The sequence below is a fragment of the Chamaea fasciata genome, unplaced genomic scaffold, assembly GCF_029207755.1.
Source record: "Chamaea fasciata isolate MVZ Bird 193981 ecotype frontalis unplaced genomic scaffold, bChaFas1.0.hap1 SCAF_19, whole genome shotgun sequence".
Classification (NCBI taxonomy): domain Eukaryota; kingdom Metazoa; phylum Chordata; class Aves; order Passeriformes; family Sylviidae; genus Chamaea; species Chamaea fasciata.
Window position 1 is genome coordinate 7,470,864 of NW_027094104.1, and position 26,507 is coordinate 7,497,370.

At 45.9% G+C, this 26,507-nt stretch overlaps 1 protein-coding gene and 1 long non-coding RNA gene across 6 annotated transcripts in view; one reads left to right on the forward strand and one right to left on the reverse strand.

Moving 5' to 3' along the window:
* Positions 1-14: 14 nt before the first annotated feature.
* On the reverse strand, positions 15-1,683 carry LOC136299341 (uncharacterized). 2 transcript variants are annotated; one of them, XR_010723485.1, is made up of 3 exons: positions 1,518-1,683; positions 1,198-1,405; positions 15-1,022 (listed from the first exon to the last, which is right to left on the reverse strand). It is a non-coding gene; the product is annotated as an uncharacterized lncRNA (long non-coding RNA). The 2 variants fall into 2 exon arrangements; XR_010723486.1 differs by having other exon boundaries at positions 1,514-1,683.
* Positions 1,684-1,975: 292 nt separating this feature from the next.
* The window catches only part of UNK (unk zinc finger), a 44,907-nt gene continuing 20,375 nt past the window's right edge, over positions 1,976-26,507 (forward strand). For all 4 annotated transcript variants that reach the window (XM_066200859.1, XM_066200861.1, XM_066200860.1 and 1 more), the window contains exons 1-7: positions 1,976-2,129; positions 20,242-20,451; positions 21,933-22,109; positions 22,551-22,681; positions 22,813-22,948; positions 24,909-25,026; positions 25,962-26,046. In XM_066200859.1, coding sequence (XP_066056956.1) covers positions 2,032-2,129; positions 20,242-20,451; positions 21,933-22,109; positions 22,551-22,681; positions 22,813-22,948; positions 24,909-25,026; positions 25,962-26,046 — 955 coding nt within the window. In that variant the 5' untranslated portion in view covers positions 1,976-2,031. The remainder of the gene's footprint in view (positions 2,130-20,241; positions 20,452-21,932; positions 22,110-22,550; positions 22,682-22,812; positions 22,949-24,908; positions 25,027-25,961; positions 26,047-26,507) is intronic.

Sequence of the window (26,507 nt, forward strand, 5' to 3'; positions counted from 1 at the left end):
CTTAGGGAAAATAAAATTAGGAACTGGTTCTGGTGGAAACAGCGTTTAATAAATTTAATTTGTCGCTTTTGAGAGTTCACTTCACTGTCACTAATGCCAGGAGGGTGGGTGAAACTTCGTTACCAGGAGTTCAGAGTCTTTTTAATTATTTCCTTCTCCAGTTTTCATACCAATGGCTACTTGGACTTTTCATTTTAGAGATCCTTCAGATCTTTTGCTCTCCAAAATCCTCGATAAAACCAGGTGTCCCCTGGGGTGGAGCAGGGTGAGGGACAGGTGTACACACAAGCTAAGGAGGGCAAACCAGCACACGTTAGCACAGGTGGGAATAAATGCACCCTGGGCACGTCACCTGGAGTGTTCTCAGTGTTTTCCATCACTTGTCGGGGCATGTTGATGTGTGAAACAACTGGAAGAGGAAACAGTGTCAGCACCAGGTTGTAGAGTAAACATCAGCTACCAGGGATTGGAGCCCGTGGCATCCAAATCCCTTGGGACAAAGTGCAGGTTGGTGGTGTTTTCAGAGTGACTCCTCAATAATTGAGTGGGTTTTCCAGCAGGTTTCATGGCTGACAGTGGCTCTGTGTCGGGTGTACAGGTGTGTATGGAGATAACTCACTGAAACACCTGCATATGTGTTAACAGAGGAAAAGCCCTGCCTGACCAGGAGCTGCGTAATTCCAGTGCTCCAAGCTTCCCATGGAGGTTAGATGAATAAGAAGGTATTGATATACTATGACTTATTCCTGCAAATGCCTGGGAATAAGCTACTAAATCACCTCAGGACAAGCCTGCCCGCAGTAGATACTAAATCAGTATGAATGGGAATTTAAAAAGTGATTTGCCTCCCCAAACCAGCTGCAGAGACTAGGCCTGAAGTTTATTATTAACGTTGGTCACCCCATGTGGGCTGGCAGAGGTAAAAAAGGTGTTTGCCCGATAAATGCTGTGTGCCCTTTCCCACACCGCTGGAGATCCCTGCGCCAGGAGCGGTTCTGTGCGGAGCCCAAGAGATCAAAGTCCTATTAAAAGAAACTCGTATCATTTCCTCCCCTGGGAGAGAAGTTAATTGGCAGAGGAAGAGCTCCACATGGGAATTCGGCCGATTCCTTGGACACCGCGGCTTCGGGGTGGGGGGGTTTCTCCCAGGGGAGCCCGTGCTCTGATGTCCCGGCAGCCAGGTGCCATTGGTGTCACCTGCTCCGAGGTAGGTTCTCCATGCGCTCGCTGGGCCTTCCTCCTCCTCCTCCTCTTTCTCCCCCTCCTCCTCCTCCTCGGGCCGCAGTGCTATTCCCGGGCACTTCCTGCACGGCGTTGTCCCGTGGGTGGGGAGGGCCGCGGAGCGATGAGCGATGCCAGCACTAAAATAACCCTCTGGCCGCCGTCCCGCGTCCACGCTCAGCCCCTGATGCAGAGGAAAAGAGGGGAGGAAGGAAGTGAGGTCGCCTGACACAAATAACTCCCGGCCCCTCAGCAGCCCCGCGCACCGGCCTCCCCCCGCTCCCGTCCCAACCGGCCTGGAGGGGCAGGGACGAGCGGGCTGCGCCGCTCCCGGGGTCGGTGTCCCGTCAGGGGTCCGTGTTCCCCCAGGGGCTCGGTGGGTCTCTCCTCCCCCTCAGGGGCTCGGTGTCCCCCAGGGTCTCGGTTCTCCTCGCGGGTCGGTGCCGACCTTGGGGTCGTGGCTCCCCGATCCCACTCCCGCCCCACCACCGGAGGGCGCCCCGGCGCGCCGCCCCCACCGCCCCGCGCACTACACCTCCCGTCGCGCCCCGCGCGACAGGAAGCGCGGAGGCCGCGCCGCCGCGGGCCGCGTCTGGGAGTTGTAGTCCTGCCGGCCGGAAGCCACCGCCCGCCGCGTCCCGGGCTGGCGGGCGGCGCGCGCGCGGCGGGACTACAAGTCCCACCCCGCCCCGCGCGCCACCGGGGCGGCAATGGCGGCGGCGGCGCCTGCGCGCGGCGCCCTCCGTGCGGACCGCGCAGAGTGAATAATAAAGGTCTCCTCGGCGGCGGCGGCGGCGGAAGGCGGGAGGCATGTCCAAGGGCCCGGTGGCGGGCGGCCCCGCCGCGGCCGGGCCGGCGAGCGCCGCAAGCGCGCTGCAGGCGCAGCCCGAGAAGCCGCAGCACTACACGTACGTAGAGCCGGGAGCTTCCCCGCCGCCGCCCGCCCGCCCGCGCGCCAACACGCGCCTGACGTCAGCGTGCGGCGCGCGCGGGGGCGCGCGGGGGGACGCGCGGGCACCGGCTGGAACCGGCCTCGGCCGGCGCGGGCCGGGGGCGGCGGGGGGAGAGGGAGGGGCGGGGGATGAGCGACCCCCCCCCCAACCCCCGTGATGCACCGGGGCCGCCGCGCCGCCCCCGGGGGTGAGGGGACCCCCGGACCCTCGGGTGACACCCCCGGCCCCGCAGCCCCCCGTGCCTCCCGCTCGGGTGACACCCCCGCCTGGGATGGGGGTCCGTCCCCCGGGATGTGAGGGCATCTCCCGGCGACACCCCCGATCCGTTCCGCGGCGGATGAGGGGACCCGCTAGTGACAGCCCAGGTCCCTCCCCCGTGGTGTTAGTGGAGCGCCGGGGCCTCTGGTGTCACCCCTGCCCCAGGCTGGGCGTCTGTCCCGCGGGGTGTGAGGAGACCCCCGGGTCCCCAGAGTTGGGGTCTGTTCCCCCGGGTGTCACCTCGTGTGGGGTGGTGCTTTGGGGGGGGGTTGAGGTTTTCGTGAGCTGCCATCCAGGGCTGTCACTGCTGTCCTCCCATCCCCTGAGAGGTCCCGGGAGTTCCTTGGACCTGTGGAGGGAGGTGTGAGGTGACAGGAGATCCTCAGAGTCACAGCCTCGGTGGTTGGTGACGGAGGGTTTGAGCGGGTCTCTCTAAGGGCGGGTGTCTTTGGGAATGGCACAGGTGTGTGGAATATCCCCTTTGGAAGGTTTACACCAAAGTCCCGATGAGTGTTTGTCCCGTTCCTGCTTTTCCTGACACTGTGCAGGTGCCATCTGGCTGTGCGGGTCAGACACACTGTTGGTGTGTGTCACCTCTATCACTGGAGGTACTTCCTTAGGGAACACTTGTTGCTGGAATGTGTCTTTCCTAACTAAAAAATACTGCGTTTTCCCAAGGAAACCTGTTGGAGCTGTGTGAAGTTGGCCTGTGGTCAGTTGTTGGAGTTGGAGGTTGCAGTGATGATATTCCCATCCTCTTGTGCAATAGGGATAACGGATGGGGAGCGAGTGTTATCTTTGTGAGGTGGGCTGGCGAGGGATGGGCATGGCTGGAAACGGGTCATGTGGTCCCTGTCCTTAAAAGAGAAAAGCTTGGAACTGCTCCTTGTGAACAAAATACATGTGCTGAGCCGTTTGCCCTTATCGTTTTAGGGTGTTGTCCTACAAATACCCTACAAATACTCGTATCTCTGGCTTGTGTCGATGCCCCCACCCAAAGGGAGACGTGCACTCCCTGTGCTTTTAATTTCCATTTTCATAAGGTTGGTGGTGGGCTTCCCTGCGTCCCCACTGTGATACCTGGAATAAAAAGAGCTTTGAGGAGTTCACAGGCATGGATCCATACAACCTTGTGTGTCTGTTGCTGGGATCACAGGCTACCTGCCACCCCATTCTTTCAGGTTGTTTGGAATACTGTGGCAGAGTGAGGGCTTCCAGGTTTTATCATGAAGATCCTTTCATGATCTTGAGGGGACTGGCAAGCCACAGTCTTGTAGGTTGCGTTGGTCCTGGTGTGGTCTACGAGTTTGACAGTTCTATGGGGGAAATGGGCATGGAAGAGTCTGCTGGGAATGTTGCTGTAGGGAAAAAGAGGGAACAGGAGCTGCCTGTAGTGGTGGAGTGACACCAGTGATGGAGGAAGAATGGGTCAAAAGCAAGAAGGAAAACAAGGAGATGAGGTTGAGAAAGTGAGGGCACTGGACAGGGGAAGGTGAAGGTGACAACTTGGCTAAGCATGACTGGAAATAAGGATGTCAAGTATTAGGAAAAATCGAGGAAGAAAGACTTCAAGAAATGGGAGGAGATTGGGAAAGAAGACGGAAATGGGACAGCGTGGAAGAAAGCTGGTGGTGCAATTAGCTTCTTTCCAGAGGGCAAAACTTGTGTTTTGAAGATGGATGCTAAAAATACTTCAGTGAAAACAGTTGCAGAGGAGCTGAATAACCATAAGTGAAAGACGGGTTTGGGGGCTGCTGAGTGCTGACAGCGGGATGTGAGCCATCCTTTGGAAGTCTAGGATGTGTACACTGGGTCACATCAGACTGTAAACCTCCTCCTGATAACATATGGGAAACTTATTTGGTGGTTGCTCATGTGAACAAGTTGTATGTTGTCAAAACGTAAATATTTTCTTCCTTTTTTTTTCCCCCCTTAAATACAGTTTGTTTCCATAAAATGACATGAAGGTTACAAGTTGTAAACTCAAGTAAGCTTAATTATCTGCATACTTTGCTGTTCCCTGGGGACAGGCAATCTGGTGCTGGGGATCTCTCAGAAAGTTTTGGTTGTATTTGTAAGGAAATGTTCCAATTTCTGTATTAGTGTAAATTTCTAAACTCTTGGTTTTACTTGCATGAGATGTTTTAGATACTTCAGACCTCTGTTCTTCTGTCAGGAAGCCTCTATGTTTAATTTAGATGTGCAGCAAAAGAAAATGTGGGGAAAAGAGAGCTGGTGATGCTCCCTCACACCTTTATCAGTTTTTTGGCAGAAGAGGCCAAACTTCCATGATTTGTGTCCTTTGGTAGCAGTTGTGGCGTGCAGCTGGATATTCCTGGAGACAAGTCGCTGGTAGATGCCAAAGTTTGCTGTTTAATTATGGATGGCGTGCTCCTTGTCTGGGGATCTGGTATTCCATTTGTAGAACCCGAGTGAGTAACAAAATACTCCGTTGTGTTCTCCCTGGGGTGCTGGATTAGATATTCCTGCGTGCGGCTGCTTTCTGTGATGCCACAGCTCCTGTAGCAGGATGACAGCAGCATATTCCTGGGAAGGAAGGGGTGAGACAGCCTCATTCCTGGGGTTCCTGGAGGCAGGGATCAGCCTGGGGCCGTGTGCTCTGCAGGGCTGGGATGGGAAGTGGATTTGGTTTGGGTAGGCTCTGTCAAACCTCAGCTGAGGATTGGTTTTGCAGCGTTTCTCGGCTCTGTCTAGCACGTTATTTCTGCAGGTACCTCTGTCTTTAATGTGTATCTACACATGTGGGTAGAGCTTGAGTTGGAGGAAACTGAAAGCAAGTGCTCAGTTACTGGAGCTGTAGGTACAGAGTGCTCTGGGGTAGTTCTGTTCTGGTACGGTTTCTCCGTTCAGCTGCTGGCAGCCTGGCTGGTTCCAGTCAGACTTGATGCCTTAATTGTGAATTGTAAAGATTGTTTCCACTGCTTGGGTGTTTATCGATCTGGCAGAATTTAGATAAGTGAAAGTGGAGCAGCCCTTTGTTCACTGTGCATTCACCTGAAAGTCAGACAGTTTAATAACTCTGTAGGAAAGCAAACGTTCAGGTGGAGATAAACTAACCCATTTAATGAAAAACAGAGAGTCCCTTCAGTTGGGTGCATTCAGAGTACACATGCTCACAAGCAGCATTGAAAATACTCTTAATTTAGAGTAGATAAACTCTTTGGGACACAGATTTGTTGTGCATAACCCAAGCCATTGTCACTCAGTTGCTACATTTCTCTTGAGTGTGCCCATCTTAAATATGAGCAGCACCCTTGGAAGTGACCTTCAGCATTCTGACCGGCTGTACCCTCACTTGAATTCTGGGTGAGGAGCACATCCTGTCCTCTTTTGCAGTGCATCAAGATAAGCTTTGTGATTATGCCTTTACAGCATAAAAGGCAAAAAAACTTGTCTTTCCTTTTGCACAAGGAGAGGAATTGTGGGAAATTCCTGAAGGATGAGTACCCTGTAAGTCGTGCTGGAGCTGCATCCACATGGTTGGTTGGGCTGTCATGTAGTGACTGCTGGCTTGTGCTCACCCAAGCTCTGTCTCATTGGCACCATTCTGGTGGCATTTAGGCATGGAAGGACCACAGGATTTGAGCGAAGGACATTGTAAATGGGGATGAAAATGGAGCTGGTGCACTGCTTTGGCTAGAACTGAAATCAGAGACGTTCTTGTGTCTGCATCGTGCCTTGCCTGGTGGTTTCTCGGCCTCGAACAGGAACTCATATTAGGACAGCAGTGGAAATACAGGTGAAGAAGAAGTAAAATTACCAAGACCATAGGTGTGCTTATTTAAAGTCTTATTTATTTCAAAATTATACATGTGAATTCTTACTCAGAACCGACAGCGCTCAAAAACGTACCTCAGAGCATCCGTAGTGCAGAGAGTAATTCTTATCTCGTTATCAGTGGACGGTGTCTTACCATTGGCAGAGCAAACAGGGCATGTCTGATCTCAGAGGTGCAGGCTGAGTGTCTGTGGGAAGAAAACCAGTAAGCAGATGTGTAGCTAACAATTTTTCAGAGTTGCTGTTTGCTCTTCCAGGGCCCATAACATTTGCCTGCACAGTCTGTTAGATTATTTGATGTGCTTGAGTTGGGTGGCCTTCACACCCTACTGCATGAGTTGAGGCTTTGGAAATTGTTTTTAGAAACCTTTTGTATTCTTTTTAAACCATCAGGACTCTTAAAATAACAAACTGCTGCCCTAATTCTGCTTTGGTTTTACTGGTGATAGCCCTTAGATCAATAACCTGATACGGCCTTATACAAGTTGTAGAAAGTAGCTGTGTTGTTTAAACAAACAAACAAAAAAGCCACCTCAACAAAACAAAACACAAATCTAAATAAAGAAAAAAACCCAGCCCAAATAACCCAGAAAACAAAAACAACAAAAGGAAACCCAGGTGTTTATAGGTTTCAGATTTGGTAATGCCTTTGGAGAAAGCACAGAAGATGTATAATAGATTATGTTATTATCGTATTATATACAATGTAAGTTAATACCCTTAGGAAAGCGCAGAGTGAGTCAATACTTCTAAACCTGGGACTTACCAGTGGTCTACTACATCATTACCTGTAAATGTCATCTTCTCAGGAAAGTATAAGCTGGTTATTATTACTGGTATTTTTTGAGTCTGTGTGAACTTCACTGAGTGCACATTCACTGCCAGCTGTTATTAGGAAGTGTGAATAGTTACAGGAAGTTGGAAATATAAAGTGCTGGAGTGTGAACAGGAAGAGCTGCCTTCACAGTGTGCTCTCACCACCCAACACATGTGCTGAAAATAACATTTTAGATTTTATGGATCTTCAAAGGCCGAGTGTTGAAAGACTCCAGCATGAGAGAGGGGCTGGCAAGGGGCATTTGGACCCAATCTGTGCCCCAAATGTCTCGGGACAAAAAGTGTTTTTTCCCTCATGTTGAAGTGGGGCTGGACCTGTGGTTTGCTTGCTGCATTCCCACTTCTTGAGTACTTCTGGATATCAGTCTGACAGAGAACTCACATATGGATAACTGCTCTTGAGGTGTCATATTAGTATTTTGCAGAGCAAAAATCTTTGTGTACTGCTGTGGTGTTTTCAGAATTACTTTTGGTCTGGCAAGGTTTGGTGTTTCAAAAATCCAAAACTTTGAAAGAGGAGAGGGTTTCAGTGGTGCAGAATTGTTTCAATGTGGAAGATGGTTCTTTAATTTTTAATTTAATAAAAACTATTGTGTTGATGGTTTTATGTTGCTTACATTAGCAGATAGGATAGTTTTTTGTGGCATGGGAGGCAATATTGAAGTTAATCATTGTTCTAGAAAATCTAGGATTTGGTGATTCTGTGGGTCCCCTCCCAATTCCATTTATTCTATGGCCCTAAGAACATCAGAGCTTAGAGTTTCCCACTATACCAGTTTTTCTCATTTTGTAAGTTTATGTATTGTCTAGTATTTTTTACATCGTGTGGCTTTAAGGAAAATTCAGTCGGAATTCCAACATTTTATTGTCTTCAGATCTATTCTTCCAGAAAAAGGTTTTACTATCTTGTAGGAGCAGCTAAAACACTCATCTTTCTTGTTCCAAGGGGTCTGACCACTGTCCTCGGGAAAATCCTCCCGCAGTGCATTCCAGCATCCCTGCCTGCTGCGTGTCCCTGCCCCTGTGACAGCGTGGCAGGAGGGAATGTGTCAGGACATCCGTTAATCACACTTATTGTGTGGCATATTAGCATGAGCTGTCACTGGGGGACTGTGTTAATGCACCCGGCCGAGCCTGGGCAGGGACACAGCCCTTCTGTGGTCCCCGTTAAAGGAGCTGTAATTTCCGAGAGAGGAGCAAAATAAAGAGGCAATAACATCTTTAATTGCTGCGTTGAGGCTCGTGAGAACCTGCTTGTCAGGACATGAAGAGCCACAGAGGATGGTGAGGAGAGGTTTTGTTCCTTCAATTAACTTTCTGCTTTTCGAAACTTCATAAATCTTTTTGAAAGCAGCAGAAATAGGATGAAAGAGATGGTGAGAAGTTACCTGGTCCCTTTGCCCAAGAGTCACCTACATCACTTTGGGTCATTGACTTTTAATATTGGATCAGTTTCCACTTGAAACTGGATTTTGATGAAATTGTGACTTATAAGAGGGACTAAATCACTTATAAAGAATTTATGTACTCTATAGGCTTTCTGTAACATTCAGCACATCACTTGCAAATCAGGTACAGAGCTGTTGCTGATAGCTGTGTGTGCACAGAGGCAGCCAGCAATTCCCCCACAGTGTACTAAATGAATGGGGTGGTCATGTGCCAGCAGGCTGTGGAGCAAGTGCTATTTCTTAGCTACCTTTTTTCTCCCTCTAATTTATTGAGAGAGACTTTGTCTTTTATATCAGGGCATCAAAAATAGAGAGCCTCAGCAGAAGAGTGCATAGGGGACATGCTAAAGGCTTGCTCCTTCCCTAACTCCTCTTAGTGATGACAGCCAATTTAGATGCTTGTGATGATTTTCTCAGCAATCTCTTGTCTTGTGTATTTTGATCAGTGCTTGATGCAGTTAATACCAGCTTGACATTTGAAATATCAGTTGGAATGAATGTTCCCTTGAAATGAAAACCAGCAATTTCTTTTCTCCTTACCTCTGCTGCAGGCTGGCTTCTGAATCACAGACCCTCACCCTGCTGTAGTGTTCATTCAGGTTTAGGAGGTGATTGTTACAACTGGGAAAGTACTAGGTTTTGTTTGAAAGAAATAAATTAGGCAAATTTAAGCACTAAAGTGCAGCGAAGGCAGTAAAAGAGCCAGATCACTGATATGCTCAATACTGGCCTGATTCTTCTCTCTTAGAGAAGTCAGAGAGATTTAATTGAATGAAGTTGTCAGAACAGTGGTAGAGAAGAAACTTGCACTGAATTTGTGGTCGAACAAGAAAAATTTCGTACCATCTCTAACTATCTGTTGGTCAAAATGTCAAATCCATTTCAGCAGAGCATGTACTGCCTTCCTAAGACTGATGGCACTGTGAACTGCAGCTAAGAAATTAAGGTGGGATGGCTTTTTATCAGTGTGCCCAAAATTTGTTTGGATTAATATGCAGTCATGGCCATATGAAAAGGGAATTAGTTTCTTGAAACTATTCTGGATGAACTTGGAACCAGAACTTGGGGGTTGGAACTGGATCTCTAAGGTCTTCTCCAAATCAGGCCCTTCTGTGATTCTACGAATACCTGCAAAAAAATGAATTAAAGTCAGTATTATTTATTATCCTTTGTCTTCATGTCACCACAGCTCAAAAAACCCCTGTCACTCCACACCCAGTGTGCTCAGAGGTGATTTTTTTTTTCTCCTCTAAAGTTTTCAATAGACCGTGAGTTTTCATTGATGGTTCTTGACTGTTACTGTCATAGCAGAAATACAAACAGCAGATGCCCGAGGACAACTTTTGCAGCTTTACAGCAACAGAAAAAATATTGTTTGCACATTTAAAATATCGTGAGAGTGCCCAGCAGATTTATCAGTGCATTGATTGGTCAGAGTGGGAAGTGAGAAGTTGTGGCGTAGCCTGGGGTTTGCCTGCTTTCCCCTTGGAGGAGAGCTGGTGTCAGCATACAGTGGAGCTTCTTTGGACACCAGAGCATGCAGGACTTTTATTCAGAGGTGTGCCTGCCGTGTGGAGTGCTTAAAGAGTCCACTGGGCCACAGCGGGCACGGATGAAGTCTGATTTGAGTGCTGAGCGGAAAAGAAAATCGATTGAATGGTTGACATTGATTCTTCAAAATCAGCCAGTAAGGGTTGGCTTTTATCTTTGTGCTGGCACATGTGTTATGGATGCAGGTTCATGCTTGTTAGATAATCACCGTGTTTTGTTTCAAACTCACAGCAGAAAATGTCTGTTCACAAATGAAAGCTTTTCCGAAGAGGCTGCTGCAAATCTGGTTGGTGTTTAACCTGAGAAGAAGCAGATACTGTTTCATTTCCAATGTAAATTGGGGTGGGTAAGAGCACTGTGGAGCTGTCATGTCATGTGGAGCTTTGGTTGTCTGGTTTTGGTCCTGTGTAAATACAGCCCTTCAAACAGCTCGTGTTCTGTCTTAAAACTCTTGTGAGTGTGGGGCTGCAGCTGATCTATGAGCTGTCTGTTAAATCATGAGGGTCTTGGCGTGGCCAGGAGAGGGGAGACTACTGTGCTCTGTTTCCAAAGCACCTCTTGTGAGACAAGATGTTGAGGCTTGGCTGGCTAAAAATGCTCATAACAATCTGCAGCTGAAAGCCTGAGCTGTAGAACGGCTTGTATGGAAATAATATTTTTCTGAATTGGCCATTATGAATTCTTGCATGTGGGATGTTTTGTTTTAGGGAACTAGCAGAGTGAGTAACACAAGTTTTCAAACAGCCCAGCCCTGTTCCCAGCCTTCCCTGATGTTTCTACAGTTGTAAACCCTGGGTAGGCTTTGTTAGTGCTTGAATCGGTGGTGAGAGAAGTACAGTGTGGAAAAAAAAAACCTTTGCTGGAAACTGGAACTTTAATTTTTACATCAGGGTGTTATTCAGACTTGAATTTGTTCTACCAAACCTGGTGTGTGTTAACCCCACTCGGGCTCCACCTTTCTGGGGCTACAAACACTTAACACTGGGGTAAAGAAGCATCATCTATCGCATCCATGAGAGATGGGATAATATAAGTTAATATTTGAGTTTATGTAGGAGGTGAAATTTATTTGGCTATTAGCTGAATAAATGACCAGAATAGATAAGTCTGGGGATGGATGTTTTTTGTGAAGTAATTAGTAGTAAAATATTTAACTGTTCATATTTAGGCATATGTTGATTTATTGTGCTGACAGCTGAAGCAGGTACAGACCTTCAGCAGCTGTCTGGATGCAGTGAGCTCCAGTGTTTTCCCTGCAACAGGCTCAACCCATGTTACTAAAAAATAATTATTTCCATATGATCCTTTTTTCATAGACTCAGCACTTACACAGGTGCCATAGGGAGGGATTAATGACAACTAAATAGTTTGTGGAACAAAAACCAGCCCAGAGAGGGATGAAGATTGTCTCAATCGGGGGGCGATCCATGTTTGAAAACAGGAAAATGTGCTTTAGGCACAGTTTACATAAACTAACAGTGTCAAATTGCAAATATGTCATTTAAACTTGGAGAAATGGGCTGTGTGTTTAAAACATTGCATGAACTGCCTAAATATTGAGTTAATTTTGAGGTCATGTCTAATACATATTCATTGCCAAGTGATTTGGGAAAAAAAGGATAGCTAACTCAAGGAAATGTAAATGTAAGTTGAAGGCTTTATGCAGAATTCTGGATCTTGGTGAATGGCTTTTAAGGAAATGCCTCTGAAATGTAGTGCCATTAAGTGTTTGCCTTTGCCAGTGCTTGGGTTGTTTTAATTAAAAAGGTGAAAGCTCTGTGTAAACAAGCACTTGTATTTGAAATGGATTTTATTGGTATGGCTTGGTTATATACATTTCACGGTCTGCTGACGCAACAAGTGCTTGCTTTTTGAAGACCGCACACCGCCAAAAAATGACTCAAATTGCTTTATTTGTCGGGTTTTGAGTGACACAACTCGAGGGGTGCCAAGCAAAGGGATGCACAGCTCCCTGGAAGTCTGAGCAAGCATCTCTTCCCCAACACCCACAGACAGGAACACAGTTGTGACTCGTGGAGCTCATGTCTTGGCTGCTCACAAATGTGATAAATACGATTTTTATCAAGTGAACTCCGGGTTGAAAGAAAGCCTTGATTTTTGCTCCTCATCAGGACAGAGTGTTGGTGAGCTTCTTAGCTGCAGCGTGGCATTTCTCTCCAAACAAAGCCATTTTAGCTATAGCTGTGGAAACTGAACAATGTTCTGCCTGAAGCTGGTGCGAATCTGTCTTCCTGTGATGGGGCAGCACCACACAGCAGTGCTTCTCTGTTTTCCCTTAGTTTTTCAGTGTAGACAAGGCACAACTGTTTGTCTGACTTTTTTCCTTCTAATTGAAAAACGTCCTGATGGGTTCTGATAGTTGCCAACACTCGTTATTTTTAGCCTGAACTTTTGCAGCCACTCAGTTATCTATGAAGTATTGGTAGTACAGAATTCATTCGTCACGGCCGAAATGAATTCGCTGTGTTCTTGTCCAGCCCGTGATCTCCTTTGAAATCCAGAAATGGAGCTTCAGTAGGGATCAGATTACTGTGGAATATGGCTGTGTGCATTTTGATGTGTTAACCTCAGTTTCTGGTAGTCTGGCTGTTTGTATTTCACCTTCTGCAGTGCGCTCTGCATTTCCATTTATTTGGAAGCATCCAGCTCAACTTTGCTTGCTAAGTCATTCAGATGCCTACAAAATGGAAGAGTTGAGTGCTGCCTACCTATTTCTACACCAAAAACTGGGGGAGCAATGTGTTATGGATGTGGGTAGTTGTCATTTTGACCATTGAGGTACACAATGAGTTATATGAACCTCCACAACCAAACAAACCCAACTCCATGCATCTATAACAAGTCTCTCCAACTCTTACTTTCTTTATTTGCCCTCAGACTGACATTGTTGTCAAGCTCTAATGGAGGAGGGGAAATCTAACAGCTTTAAAATCACACACTGCTGTCTGCTGTGTGACCTTTTTCCAGTTGATGGTTCAATTTATTTAGGTGATAAAGAAAACACTGAGGCATGTGAAGTCAATCTTCTTGACAGATCTGAGCTTACTGAAACTTTTTCCTCATCCTTTTCTCCTTCCCCACATTCACAGGCAGCCTTTTGTTTTTATAAAGTGATCCATATATTTTTCTTGGAGATTTAAATGCTTTCTAATCTTTTCAAGGTTTACAGAACTGCACCTGGCTGCTGAGGGTATGGAAAGGCAGATGGACTGATGGTTGTGAAGATGTCCTGAGAGAGATGTTTGCCTTTTGCACCAAATGGTGCACGGTGTATGCAAAAAGCTTGGGGTGTGAAGTGTGAGGGCTTGGTCAGGTCTATGACATTATTCTTCTAAATACCATTAAATGTGGTAAAATGGGAAATATCCAGTATTGGCAAGCCACAGTAGTTGATAGACCTCATCTAGTGGGTGAGCATCCCTGCCCATGGCAAGAGGTTGGAAACAGATGATCTTTAATGTCCGTTTCAACTCAAACCATGCCTTGACACGGATTTCTGGTAGAACTTGATGAGAATTTTTCCCAAAATTTTGATTAGAACTTTGAAGACTGCTGCTAAAAGTGTTTGTTTCAACAGTGTTTGTTTCATGTGAGGTTCTGTTTCAGTATTAAATTACATCTGCCAGTCAGTAAAAAATATTTATTGAAACAGACTTGTCTTAACTTCTGCTCTTACTAGAAGGACATTAAACATTGCAGAGTTGTAAACCAGGCTGCTCGTGGTCTACAGCTGCTGGTTCAGGGATTTGCTCAAATTTGTGCCAGCCCTAGGAACAAGGAACTACAACTCCCATGAAGTCAGATTGTTTCACATCTTTCCTCCCAAATTCCAAGAAATCTTGAGAGCTGAAGGTTCTCTTCCCTGTCAGGAAGCCTTGCATTGGAATGCCAGCATTTCCCAAGATGACGTGTGAGTGCTGGTATCAAACTCTCCAAATTATTTTGGAACAATCCTATTCTTTAACTCTCTGTTTTTATCTCACTTATTCTGAAACATGTCCCTTGCCCCAAGAGCAAAAACTCCTGAGCAATGTCAGAGGTGCATATCATGGGTTTTCTCTATCAGTAATAGGTTAAATGAAAGGTGCATTAGTAGGACTTCTATTGAGTATCCTGTTGGAATAAGTAGGTTCTGTCATGCACCACTGACTCATTTCAATTGCAATACCACAGTTCAGTAAAAGAAAATAATTGAGTCATGGGTTTCTTACTTAAAGATGTGTTTGATATCATCTTTTGCAATAAAATTTTATGAGGGTGAAATGAATTTAGAGAGCTGATTTAATATGGACAGCTGTTTTCCTCTTGTGTTGGGGTGGCTCTCTGAGCTTAAGAAGAAAATAGCAGTTCTGAAAATATTTCCAAAAGATAAGCATTATTGAATTAGAAATATCAATATCTATAGTTAGACACTTTCTCCTGGGTTTTGCAATGCTGTCTACTGAGCAGACTGTCTGTTGGATAAGCACACCCTGGTTTGCTTCAGATAATTTTATCTGTGTTAGCTCAAACCACTAATTTAAATTTTTAAGTGAAGATGGTGGGGTTTTTTAACATATATATATATATATATATATATATATATATATATATATATATATATATATATATATGGGGGTTATTTTGATTTTTTTTTAACCTAAATTAGGAAAACTTTCTCCATCCTGCTGTCTGGACAGATCAGTGCCACTCGGAGCTGCAGAGGAGGAAAGCTAATGAGCAGCTGAGAGCAGTGACCTCTCAGTCAGGCTGCATTTTTCAGGAAGGATGTGAACTGGGACCACCTGAGACTTTACGGAGAGGTCCATGGCCTCATGCAGTCCTGTCTGAAACAGCAGGACATGACTGATACAAAAATGCCAACAAATGTCCCCAGCATTCCCATGTACTTTTATGCCAGGGAAATGGCATTTTTGCCAGTGCAATACTTTGAGAGAAGGCACACATGACTAAAATAAATGGTAATGGCAGACAAGCATTTTCTCCCTGATACCTGAAATCTTATCAGGAATGTAAGACTTGGTTTGAAGAAAAAAACCAAAACAAAACAGAAAGAATCCCTCTAAACCAAAACCCAAGACAAAACACAACCTACAAATTAATTTGTAGACTTCTTGTTAGATTTGCCTTTGGGGCTCTTTTGGATGGTGGCTGAGCATCTCTATAGAGCCCTGAATTAGTAATTTCTAATATTAACGTGGTAACAAAGTGAAGTGCCCACACCAGGCTGGACTTTACAGAAACACCCCAGGCCTGAGCTGCCTTCTCTGTGTTGGTTTGTTGTGACCCAGGAGCAGCTGTGGGGAGGGAGCACCAGTGACAGCCCCGTGCCCTGAGTGAGGACCTGGTGTAAAAACTGCTCGTAGTTTACACCGGGGTGACACTAGACGATCAGTGCTGCTGCAGCCTCTCAGCACAGGGGTGTAAACACACCCCCACCCGTGTGTGGAATGTGGATGGTGGTGGTGTTGGATCTCACTGCTGCCCTACATCTGCGGACCGTGTCCTCGTCTGGATGAGCCAGACCGTAATGGTTGTGTTACCTGATGGTTTTCTCTCTGGTGTCATTCTGCTGCGGAAGGTTCAGGTCCTGTTTGTGAGCCTCTCTTTGGGCCCAAAAGGAATTTTGGCAGAAAGGGGGTTGGAAGAGCAAGAAGGGCTGCAAAGGAAAGGAGCTCATCTTGGGACCTACACAGAGGTCTCAAACGTTGTGAGGGATGTTGGAAGCAAAGCAGAGCCTGGCTTTGCATCACAGAAGCCATGAGAGTTTTGAGGAGTTGGTTTTAATCTTTTCATTTCCTTGCTCCTTGGTATTGTTTCCCTCCCCATCTTTCTGATCCCTCTGTTCCAAAGCAGAGACTGTCTTGGCATCAGTGTGCATCTTCCAGTCAATTTCTGGGGGCTTTGGGTTAAGGCTTTTATGAGGAATTTGGAGCTCAGCTGTGCATTACCAGCACATTTTCCTGAATTGAGCTCACTCCACTGCATGTGTGACTTGGGTCAAGTTTGACAGGAAGCTGCAGCCCTGGAAGCAGGATGGATGCAGGAATCCTCTCATACCAAGCTGCCTGAGCTCACCGGAGCTCACCAGAAAAGCTGCAGAAAAACAAAGGATCTCTGCACTAGGAGGGGACCAGGACACAGCTGCAATTGTGGAAGATAAAAATGAAACTTCTAGGTTAAAAATTCTTCTTGGATTCTCACTTTGTTTTTTTTTTCCTCCTTCTTTCTAGATTTGAATTTTTTTGTTCTTCCCCTGCTGCACTCATCTTCTTCTCTGCAGCTCCCGGAGCAGGTTCTTGCTCCATTCCTTCAGGGCAGAGGGGGAACTCCTACAATTCCAAGCTGCAGAGGTAAACACTTGCTACCCTGCCCTGGAGACTTGAGCTTCTACTGACAATTAAAGACAGCGAGCAGCTTCCCACTAGTGTAAATAATTGCAGAATAGTCACTGCCCCATCCCTCATCCCAGAGGAAGTGGAATTTCAGCAAAGTAGCATTGAGGTTTTTCTAATGCTTTGCTGCTCCTCTTGGTCTCTGGGAGTTCTTAAAACTACTCCAAGAACCTCTCCTCTTGTCTTCCTAGGGAAAAAAAAACTTTCATTTCCAGCAGCGTCCATCCTGTTTGACAGCAAGTTCAGCTCAGCCTGGGGACTTTGATCTGCATTGTTCTGGCCAGTCTTGTCCTATTTGTTTAGAGTCGCATTCATCTTTGTTTACTAGGGCTCATAAATGATAACATTTCCTCCAGGAATCTGGGTGTTGCTGTTCATGTTAATGTTGTATCAGAAGACAGTGCTATGTGCTTTCCACTTTCTGAAATTACATGGGTGTGAAAATACAACATATACTCACATATTTTTTTTACAAAAGAAATATGGAAGTAGCTGCAGTATAAAATAGGGGTAATAATTCTTCTGCCCCTCAAGTGAGGGCTGTAGAGTTTCCTGAGAGGAGTTGAAAAATGCAAGTTATCGTTGCTGGATTTCCTCTTCCTGTACAGACACAACGTTTGGCTGACATGCTGTGAAATATGTACCAGTCATCAACGTGTTTTCAGCTTCGAGGGTCGTTCCAAAATTCCTTTTTTCAGCTGCTCTGGAAAAAAAAAAATACAGAGACCATTGACACCAGAAGGATCTGTCATGACAGTGTTCTCTGTGTTTTGTTTAGAGCCTTTGCAAAGAGGCTCCTGAAATATTAATGGCTTTCTGCTTTGTGAGACATCACATTGCGGTGTTGCAGGCTCTGTATCCTCTCTGTGTTCCCAAAACACACGTGGTTTAGAGGCCTTTTATATATTTTAATACAAAGTGGCTGGTTGAGTGGTCTGTGTTCTCCCAGAGGAGCCAAAACTCACTTCATGGAGCAAGGAAATAAAGGGCTGTAAGGCAATTTAACATTCAGGCTATTGTGGAGGTGGGTGATTTAGAACGTTGTAGTGGCTTGGAAAAAAAGGAGAACCCAAAGCAGTGATTGAAAGGCTTGAAATGATCGAGTTAATGTGACAACTGGCCTTCCATCAGTTGGGTCTGTTGCAGAGGTGATTGTGCAGTTCATGTCTGCAGAGCTCAGTAGTACCTGTTTGCAGGACTTGCTTTGAAACTAAGAGTGAGACATCATTTATTTAATAGAGACCATTAAAGAACGACTTTTTGATGAAGCAAGTTAGGTGTTAAACACTTTTCAGGTGAACCATTTACTTATGTAATTATCTCTCATTAACATTACAATAAATGTTTCTCCAGGGAGTTTAGCCAATCATGAAATGCAATTAATTTTCAAATACTCTTCAGCAACAATTGAGACACTAGAGACCGAAATCCCTAATCAGTGTGTACGTTTTTAAACTCCCCTGCTGAAGGGAAGCAGCTTCAGCTCGGCTGACTGTGGAGTTGTTAAACTCTCAGATTTTTAAGTGTTTCATTTGGGCCTATCACAAGTGTGGAGTGCTGGGCTCCATACCCGGGTTATGTAAGCCTGGTTATCTCCCCTTAGTTTCCAGAGCACTGAGGAGGTTCAGGATCTGTTCTTGAACTTAAGCCCTGCAGTGGGTGAGGATGGAGAAGCTGAAATGCTCTTGGTTTCTGTCTGGGATTCAGATTTCTGTGTGATACGGGATGGGGCTCATAGCCAGTGTTGCTGTTTGTCCATGTGTAAAATGGGAGTAACACAAATCTCGTGTCTCTAAGGTGTACATGGAGATGTGTAAGTGGTAACAACTGGTTGGTGATTGTATTGACTGTGGACAGCATCATCCTGCTTAAAGTTACTTGATTCACTTGCTAACCAAAATGTTGTTACAGTCTTTTTTTCCAAGCCTTCCTAGTGCACTGATAAGATAAAATCTGTGGAATTCCACCTTCTACAACTACTTGGTCCAACAACTTAGAAAGCTTTTCGAGAGTGGATGAATTTGCCATAGCTTTCAGTTTCCAGATGAATTGCTGGTGTGGCTGAAGTAGGGATCTCTGTTTGAACGGAGCCGGATTTTTAAACGGGAAAAGGAGCAAAGTGATGTTGTTAGCCCTCACCTACAGCAAGCAGACCAGGTTCTGCAGCCGACTCTGGTTTTTCTGCTATTAAACCTTGGGCCCCAGTGCAGATACTATTCCAGCCACTCTGGATTGCAGGGGACAGATGGGCTCGGGTAGAGCAGGGCTTACAGCCGGCTACAGAGGCTTCCAGCCCCGGGCGTTCACAGATCCCAGGCACTGGAACCTGCAAATCTCACTTATTTAGAGGTTGAAGAAGAGGAAGAGCTTTTATCCTTTCATGCTTGCGAAATCCAATGTAGGAAAGCTCTTGCCACTGATACTGTCTCTTCATAGTGAACAAATAAAACCACTTCGGTTGAATCTGTGCATTTTCCCGAGGCTTTCTCCTCAGCCTCAGGAAAAGGGTAAAGAGGAAAGGAGGCTTTATTTACAGATGTTGCTTTCAGAATGAGCCTAGCACCGTGATATTACCTGTAAATACGTCTTTGGGCATCAGACATCTTTCCATTTATTTAGAAACAGGAGATAAAGACTGTCTGACACGGGAATGAATTCCTGCACTCCTGTCTTTTTGCCTCGGACCACATACGCAGTTTAAAATGAGTCTGAATCTAGTGTTATGTCACCCTGTTGCTTCGAGCAGAACACTCGGGTTTGGGTTTTTTTTTTTGACCTACAAATCTTGGTCCTTGGTGTTTACACTGACCTCTAAACATAAGAGACCAGAATGCGCTGGGTTTTCTGCCTTGTTCCTGGATGTGTCTCTGGGACCAAACCTGGTGGGATTCGGGTCTGAGCTCCTGGAGCTGTTTGGATGTTCCCTGTAAATACAGGGCAGCCTGTGGGTTTCAACAGCGTGGATTTTGTAAGCACCTACACACAGATCACAGTCAGATCATTATGTTGATCTAAACCATTTTGTAATCCTCTACAATCTGGGTTTAGAGACTGTTATTAGTGTCACAAATAAAAGCTTGTGACTTCTTTAGTTCTCAGGATAAAAGAAGCCATGTACTTTCAGGGAATTACATATTAAAATTAAAGCAACATAAACATGGGGAAGTTTGAGGATAGTTATCCCACTTTTCAAGACTGAGCCCTGAATTCATATGATTGCAAGAGAGAGATTAGTTATTTTATATTTCATAATTGACTATGTACTGACAAAGCAGAGCTAAACCAGGAGGACAAGGCATGAAAGTCTTTTAAAAATCTTTCTTTCTCGGTAACTTGAAGCTTTAAATGTGGCTCAAAGAAGTGTATTCTATTTGGTTTTTATTTTTTCTCGTTTGTTTTTTTTTAACTGACTATGTAGGAAGGAAACCCCTTTTTGCCGAGATAGGTCACAGATTTAGAAAGGGTTAGAAAGGTACTTAAGAGTTCTATTTTCTCAAAAACTGTTCCCTAAGCTGATGAAAAGCCTCTTCAAAACGATCCCGACAGAAAGTGATTTCAGCTCTCGTTGCATTCCTGTGTGTAATGGATATCTTGCCATTACAAACACGGGCAGCTCCCAGCCTCCATCCTGGGAGGGGAAGCAGGGAGGGTGTGGGAAGGACAGCAGACATCTGTGTGATGGGCACGGCTCGGGGCTCTGCGGGTGGCTGGATCTCTCCCCTGCCCGGCATCCCGAGGCTGACGTCCTGGTCCCCGCAGGTACCTGAAGGAGTTCCGCACGGAGCAGTGCCCGCTCTTCGTGCAGCACAAGTGCACTCAGCACCGACCCTACACCTGCTTCCACTGGCACTTTGTCAACCAGCGCCGGCGCAGGTCCATCCGCCGCCGCGACGGCACCTTCAACTACAGCCCTGACATTTACTGCACCAAGTATGACGAGACCACGGGAATCTGCCCCGAAGGAGATGAGTGAGTAAAGGCTGCGTGCACCCTGCTTTTCAGGCATTAGGCTTTTGGGATCAGGCCAGGTGATGATTCCAGCCAGTTCTTGCAAGAGATGAGGCAAGTCAGCAGTAAAGCAGCTTTGTCACATACGTAACATGAGACCAGATGTAAAATCTGGAATAGCAGCCTGTGTGCTCCAGGCCTGCTGCAGAGACAATACTGAGGGTGACTTAGATGGGAATTCAGCTCTTGGGAACTCGCTGTCTCATGAGCTTCAGCATCTTCAGCAAAGCTGAGGTGGGAAAAACAGCTCAATGACACAAATGAGTTCTGAAACACTCTGTTCTCTAAGTCCCTGACTCTCAGCTCTTGCTCACTGGCAGGATAACTTAGCTTTTCATGGACTGAAGAAAGAGGAGGAACTTTGTCCTTCATTCTGCCCCCTGAGTTATCTGTCCCAGCTTTTTAACTCATATCAGTTTATTTTGTCTTTCTGAACTTCTAAGAAGCTGGTAGAGAACTGAGAGGTACCCAGAATATGGCAAGATGAGGAGGAGCTTGGAGTTTTTGGGTGTTCTTCCCCCATGACTGCAGTAAGTTTAACTGGGGCAAAACTGCAAATCTTTCTGCTGTGTGGCAGACCCCAGCAATTAAGGGGTTAACCCAGTAATACAACTTTAGCCATGTGACAGATATGGGATAAATAGCGTAGCCAAACTGTGGTCAAACATGGAGAGTGTTTTATGGAGAGATGCTGTAAAAAGATGGAATTTCAGTTCCCTTTTGTGGTGCCAGTACAAACATAGAAAAATGCTATTTATTGGCGAATTTTTTTATTTTTTTTATTTTTCAACTTGATTAAGTAACGTTTTTGTGACTACAACAGAACAGAATAGTCTCTCAGGCCTGAGGCTTCAGTTTCAATACTTTTTCCTTGCTGGAAGAGATCTGGAAGGAACTGGAAATGGGATGTTTGTGGGCTTTGGCTTTTAGATCACTGGCTGATACATGGCTCAAACTCAGTGAATGAAAGCCGTTGTCATCTAGGAACCTTTGCTCATTTGTATTTTTACCTTGATGCTGCAATATCTGAACTTTGCCCACTCCATCTTGTTATATTTCTGTTTTGTTTCTGAATGTAGGTTGCTTTTCTGCCTAAAAGGGGAAACAAAACAAGTTAAAATGGTAATTTTCTAATTGTCCTTCCTTGTCCCACATCCTTGCTCTTTTCCAGATCCCTGGCAGCCACTTGTCCAGAATAATAAGGTGCTGCTGGATTAATAATCTAGTTTTCTGTTATGGAGGGAAACTCCCTAAAAGTTTGAAGTGACAGGTTTGGGCGTTCTCTGAAGTGTTGGAAGGCACAGCATAAAAGAAGGGGCAGAGTTAGCAGAGATGGTGTCAACTGCAGCATCTTCTCTCAGCAAAGTGTCTTCCTGTAGTTGAGTCCTTCACCTGTGTGACTAAACCTTGTCTGTTCCACCCCTCCTCCCTTCCTTCCTCAGGTGTCCCTTCTTGCACAGAACTACTGGAGACACAGAGAGGAGGTATCACTTGCGCTACTACAAAACTGGAATCTGCATCCATGAGACAGACTCCAAGGGAAACTGCACCAAGAACGGAGTCCACTGCGCCTTTGCTCATGGGCCCCACGACCTGCGCTCGCCCGTGTATGACATCAGGTCAGTAGAGCTTGGGCCTCCTGGGAAAAGGGTAATTTCTGAACCTAAATGAAAAAGGAGATGATGGAAAAGGTAATTTCTGTACCCGAGTGAAAAGTGAGATGATTGAAGGACAGTACTGCTTCAGCCTGAAGTGAAGCGGTGGTGAGATATCCCTTCCTAATAAGGCAAATGAAAAAACCTCCAGGGAGAATTCTCAAAATGGAGGAAGGGATCACACTTTGGAATTTGATGGAGGGGGTCAAAACAGTGCATCTGGAATTCTCAGGGAATGAAGCCTTATTTTTATTGCAGTTGCTGTTCAGTTAAAGATGTTCTGACAAAACATGCATGGCTGAAATGCACCCACTTAGCAAATGCTCCAGTATGTCAGTTTTTATACACATTTATCTGACTCTTCCTCTGCTCAGTCTGTTTGTTCGTTTAACTCTGTCCCTGCAGAGAGCTCCAGGCGATGGAAGCTTTACAGAATGGTCAGACAACATCTGAAGGAGGCATCGAGGGTCAGTCTGCGGTCGCTGCCAGCCATGCCATGATAGAGAAAATACTCAGTGAGGAGCCAAGGTGGCAAGGTGAGTGTCACTGAGGGTTTGTGGGGCTGGGAAAGGTTGGTCTCTGGGGAGTGCCTGCTCCTGTCTAAAACTTTTCTGTAGTAAACGTGGCTTGTGGTCATCTCTCTTGACTCATTGGGGTTTTTTTGCAGATACAACATATGTCTTGGGAAATTACAAGACAGAGCAGTGTAAGAAACCCCCCCGACTCTGTCGCCAGGGTTATGCCTGTCCCTACTACCACAATAGCAAAGATAGAAGACGAAGTCCAAGGAAACATAAATACAGGTACTGTGGTCCTGGATATTGTACTTCCCAGCTGAGTGGTGCAGTATATTGGAAGTCTGTGGTGCAGGAGACAGGATTTTGATCACTAGGTAGTTGTTTTTAGTGTATCTCCAAGGCATGTACTGAGAGGTATGATGGTCTGTTATTTCTTCCTAGCAGAAAGATAACAAACTAAACAAGAAGTTTTCCTGTATATAGTAAATAGTACTCTAATATATGAATTATTACATCATGTTATAGCTCTGATTGTATTGCAAAGAAAACCTATGTCTGGCTTTCCCTTACCACATAAACTTCTGCTTTAGAAGGCAGTGCAGGGAAGAGAAAACAAAAGAAAGTTTTAATCCCCATCTCGAAACAAACACACAACAATATGTTCATGGTAAAGGATTCAGAATCATCAGGCTGCTTGTTGTGTATGCTTGGTGATGGGGATCATGAGGAGGGGCTGTAGCTGGACATGCATTCTTAACCAGCTGCTAAAGGCTCTGCTTTTGAGGCACCCGGGTGTTCTGTCACCCTGCTGTCGCTGGATTTTTCAGTGTGCTGTGTCTCCCTGAACGCATTTCATCCAAATTATAGGCCCTCATTTCCTCCAGCACAACAGAGCTTTTGTTGTGGTCTCAGTGGGGCTTTTCCTTAGTTCCTTTCTGAAAAACATAAGAGCAGACCAGAAAGCCAGGAGAGAAAATACCAGGGATGTTCTCGCTTCTCTTTCCCACCCCCAACATTTACAGAAATTTTCGAATTGGCACTGAAATGCCATATTTTAAAAAATTAAACAGGCAGCAATCACAGGAATGTTAATCTCAATGCTTTAAGGAGAAATAGAACCACTAGGGCAGTCTTCAGGCAGCAGCTATGTGCTTTTTGCCCCTTTCTGGGTCCTTTGGGAAGGGAAGAAGTGAAAGCTTCTCTGCTGCTTTCCACTCGCTCCTGTGTTTTTTCCCCACCCCAGCTGATGTGGTTGTGCTGGTGCTGCTATCTGCTTCCCTCTGCTGTTGTTTGAGGGAATGGTTAAGAGCATAAAGAGCAGGGGAAGTAGGTCACGGCAAAAATTCAGATCTGGGAAAAGGAACTGTTCCTGGCTGGGAGAAAGAAAACGGACTTGCCTTTTCCCCAGTGACCTGACTCAGCCTCTTTTCCACATGGCCGCACTATAAACCTGGAAACATACTGCTGTAAGGGTATTATGTGTTTTAGGATTAGCCAATTAACTTCTTAGCTTTCTATGAAGGTGCAGTTCCAAAACAGAAACCAGACCCAGCATCTCTGACACTAATCACATCAGCTGCTAATATTGTTGTGCTGGTTCAAGTTGTATTTCGTTTCAAATGGAGAATTAAGCCATGTTTTTTTCATTAGGAAATTGGAAGAAGGGGGAGAAGATGCAATAGCAGCTGGGTGGGGGCTGGGGAAGCAGCAGCCAAGCAGACTGTACAGCTGAGGGTGGGCAGCCAAACCTGCCCCCGACTGAGGAATTGTAACATCACGGAATGGTTTGGGTTGGAAGGGACCTTAAAGCTCATCTTGTTCCACCCCCTGCCATGGGCAGGGACACCTTCCACTATCCCAGGTTGCTCCAAGCCCCATCCAGCCTGGCTTTAAACAGTTCCAGGGATCCAGGGGCAGCCACAGCTTCTCTGGATAACTTGTGGAGCCCCTTTAGGCACTGGAAGGGGCTCTGAAATCTCCCTGGAGCCTTCTCTTCTCCAGGCTGAACACCCCCAGCACTCCCAGCCTGGCTCCAGAGCAGAGGGACCCTCAGAGCACCTTTTTGGCTCTCTGGACTTGATCCAGCAGGTCCACATCCTTCTCATCTTGGGGGCCCAGAGCTGGATGCAGTCCTCCAGGAGTGGATCAGAGGGGGAGAATCTCGTCCCTCCACCTGCCCAAAGTAATCAAAGCTCAGAGCACGTCTGTGAGTCTGATGCCTTCTCCTGCTACCTGATTTCCACAGATCTTCGCCGTGTCCCAGTGTGAAACATGGGGACGAGTGGGGAGATCCCAGTAAGTGTGAAAATGGAGACTCCTGCCAGTACTGCCACACTCGCACAGAACAGCAGTTTCATCCAGAGGTACAGTAACCTCCTCACTCCACTCCACTGGAAAAACGAAAGCATTCCAGTCTTACAAAGTAAATTACTGTGCCAGGTGGGAGAGGATGTGGGCTGCACGTAGTGTGGTCCTGGGATACAGAGAAGCTGCATGTTTGGGAGTAAGCTGCAGTTCAGCTGTTTGACAGAATAGACTGTATGGGAGGAGGTAAGAAAAGTGGGGGAAAACTCAAGTATAGGAGCAGTCTCAGGTGTGGGGGTCCTTTGGAAAGCACGCTGTGGGTCTGCATGTGAGCAAACAGCATCTGTGTCCCTAAGAGTGTGTGGTTCATGTTGATAGCACTAAACACCACCAAGCTCTTAGCTGTGAGCATGCCCAGAGCATTCCAATATCCTTACAGAAAGTGTAATTAAGACCTTTTCGTAGTCTGCTTCATGTTACAGTGTTGAAAAGCTTTGTGGGGCCCGTATCTGCACAGTAACCATTGTCACCGCCTGTCAAACTGGGGGGAAAGGGAATAATCCATTTGCTACAGTCCTTGTCAATGGTTTGTTATTTTCCTTGCAAACATGTGGCTGCAACTTTCTGTGCTGTCATCTGTCAGCTGTTTCCTACCTTTTGCCATTTGTAATGTCCATGGAGCTTCCAGTGAGTCTGAGGGACTTCATGGCAGATGGTGACCTTTGGGTGAGCTGGTGTGTGGTGGGTTGGTCTCTGGGTGAGCCCTAGCTGTCGTGGGCATTTTTTGGTGTTTCCAGAGCTATAGTGGGTTTTCCTTTCTTTGAAGCAAAGCACTGAAATGGTCACCCTGAGCTCTGCTGGCCTTTGCATCTCTTATCTGTGTCCTTACCTTGCTGTGGAATATCTCCATAGTACTTTTGTACCTGGTGGTCACTGTTACTTTCTGTTCATTTCTGTTTGGTGTTTTTGTTTTGTTTCTCTTTCCCATCCTTAGATCTACAAATCCACCAAATGCAATGATATGCAGCAGTCTGGCAGCTGTCCCCGAGGACCCTTCTGTGCCTTTGCACACGTAGAACGTACGTGCACTACTTCTCTCATCTTTCATGGATGTTTGAGCTATGGAAAGCTTCTTACCAAGAGAGTTTAAATGTAGAGCTGCAAAACGAGAGCTTCTGTGAAGGGTTAAACTTTGATTTCTATAAAACTGTGCTGGTGTGGGAGGTGTTGGCAGAGCTGGAGGCAGTAGGTGGCCTGTAGGACTCAGCCTTTAGCTCTCACTGCACTGTCTCTTGAAGGATCTCTCTCTGTTCCCTCTCACCTGCTCAGTTCCCTGGTGTTAGTTCAGGAGGATGGAAGTGGTGAAAGCTGCTTCTCTTCTGGACGTGGATGAACTGTACCTAGCTAAATTGCCAAGTATTCTATCTTAAAAGGCTGAAGATAAAATTGCTGATTGTAGATAATTTATTAATCCATTAAAAAAATGCTGTTTTACTCTGTATGAAGTTTCCCTTGGAGTTTAAGTCTTTAAGTCAGGTTG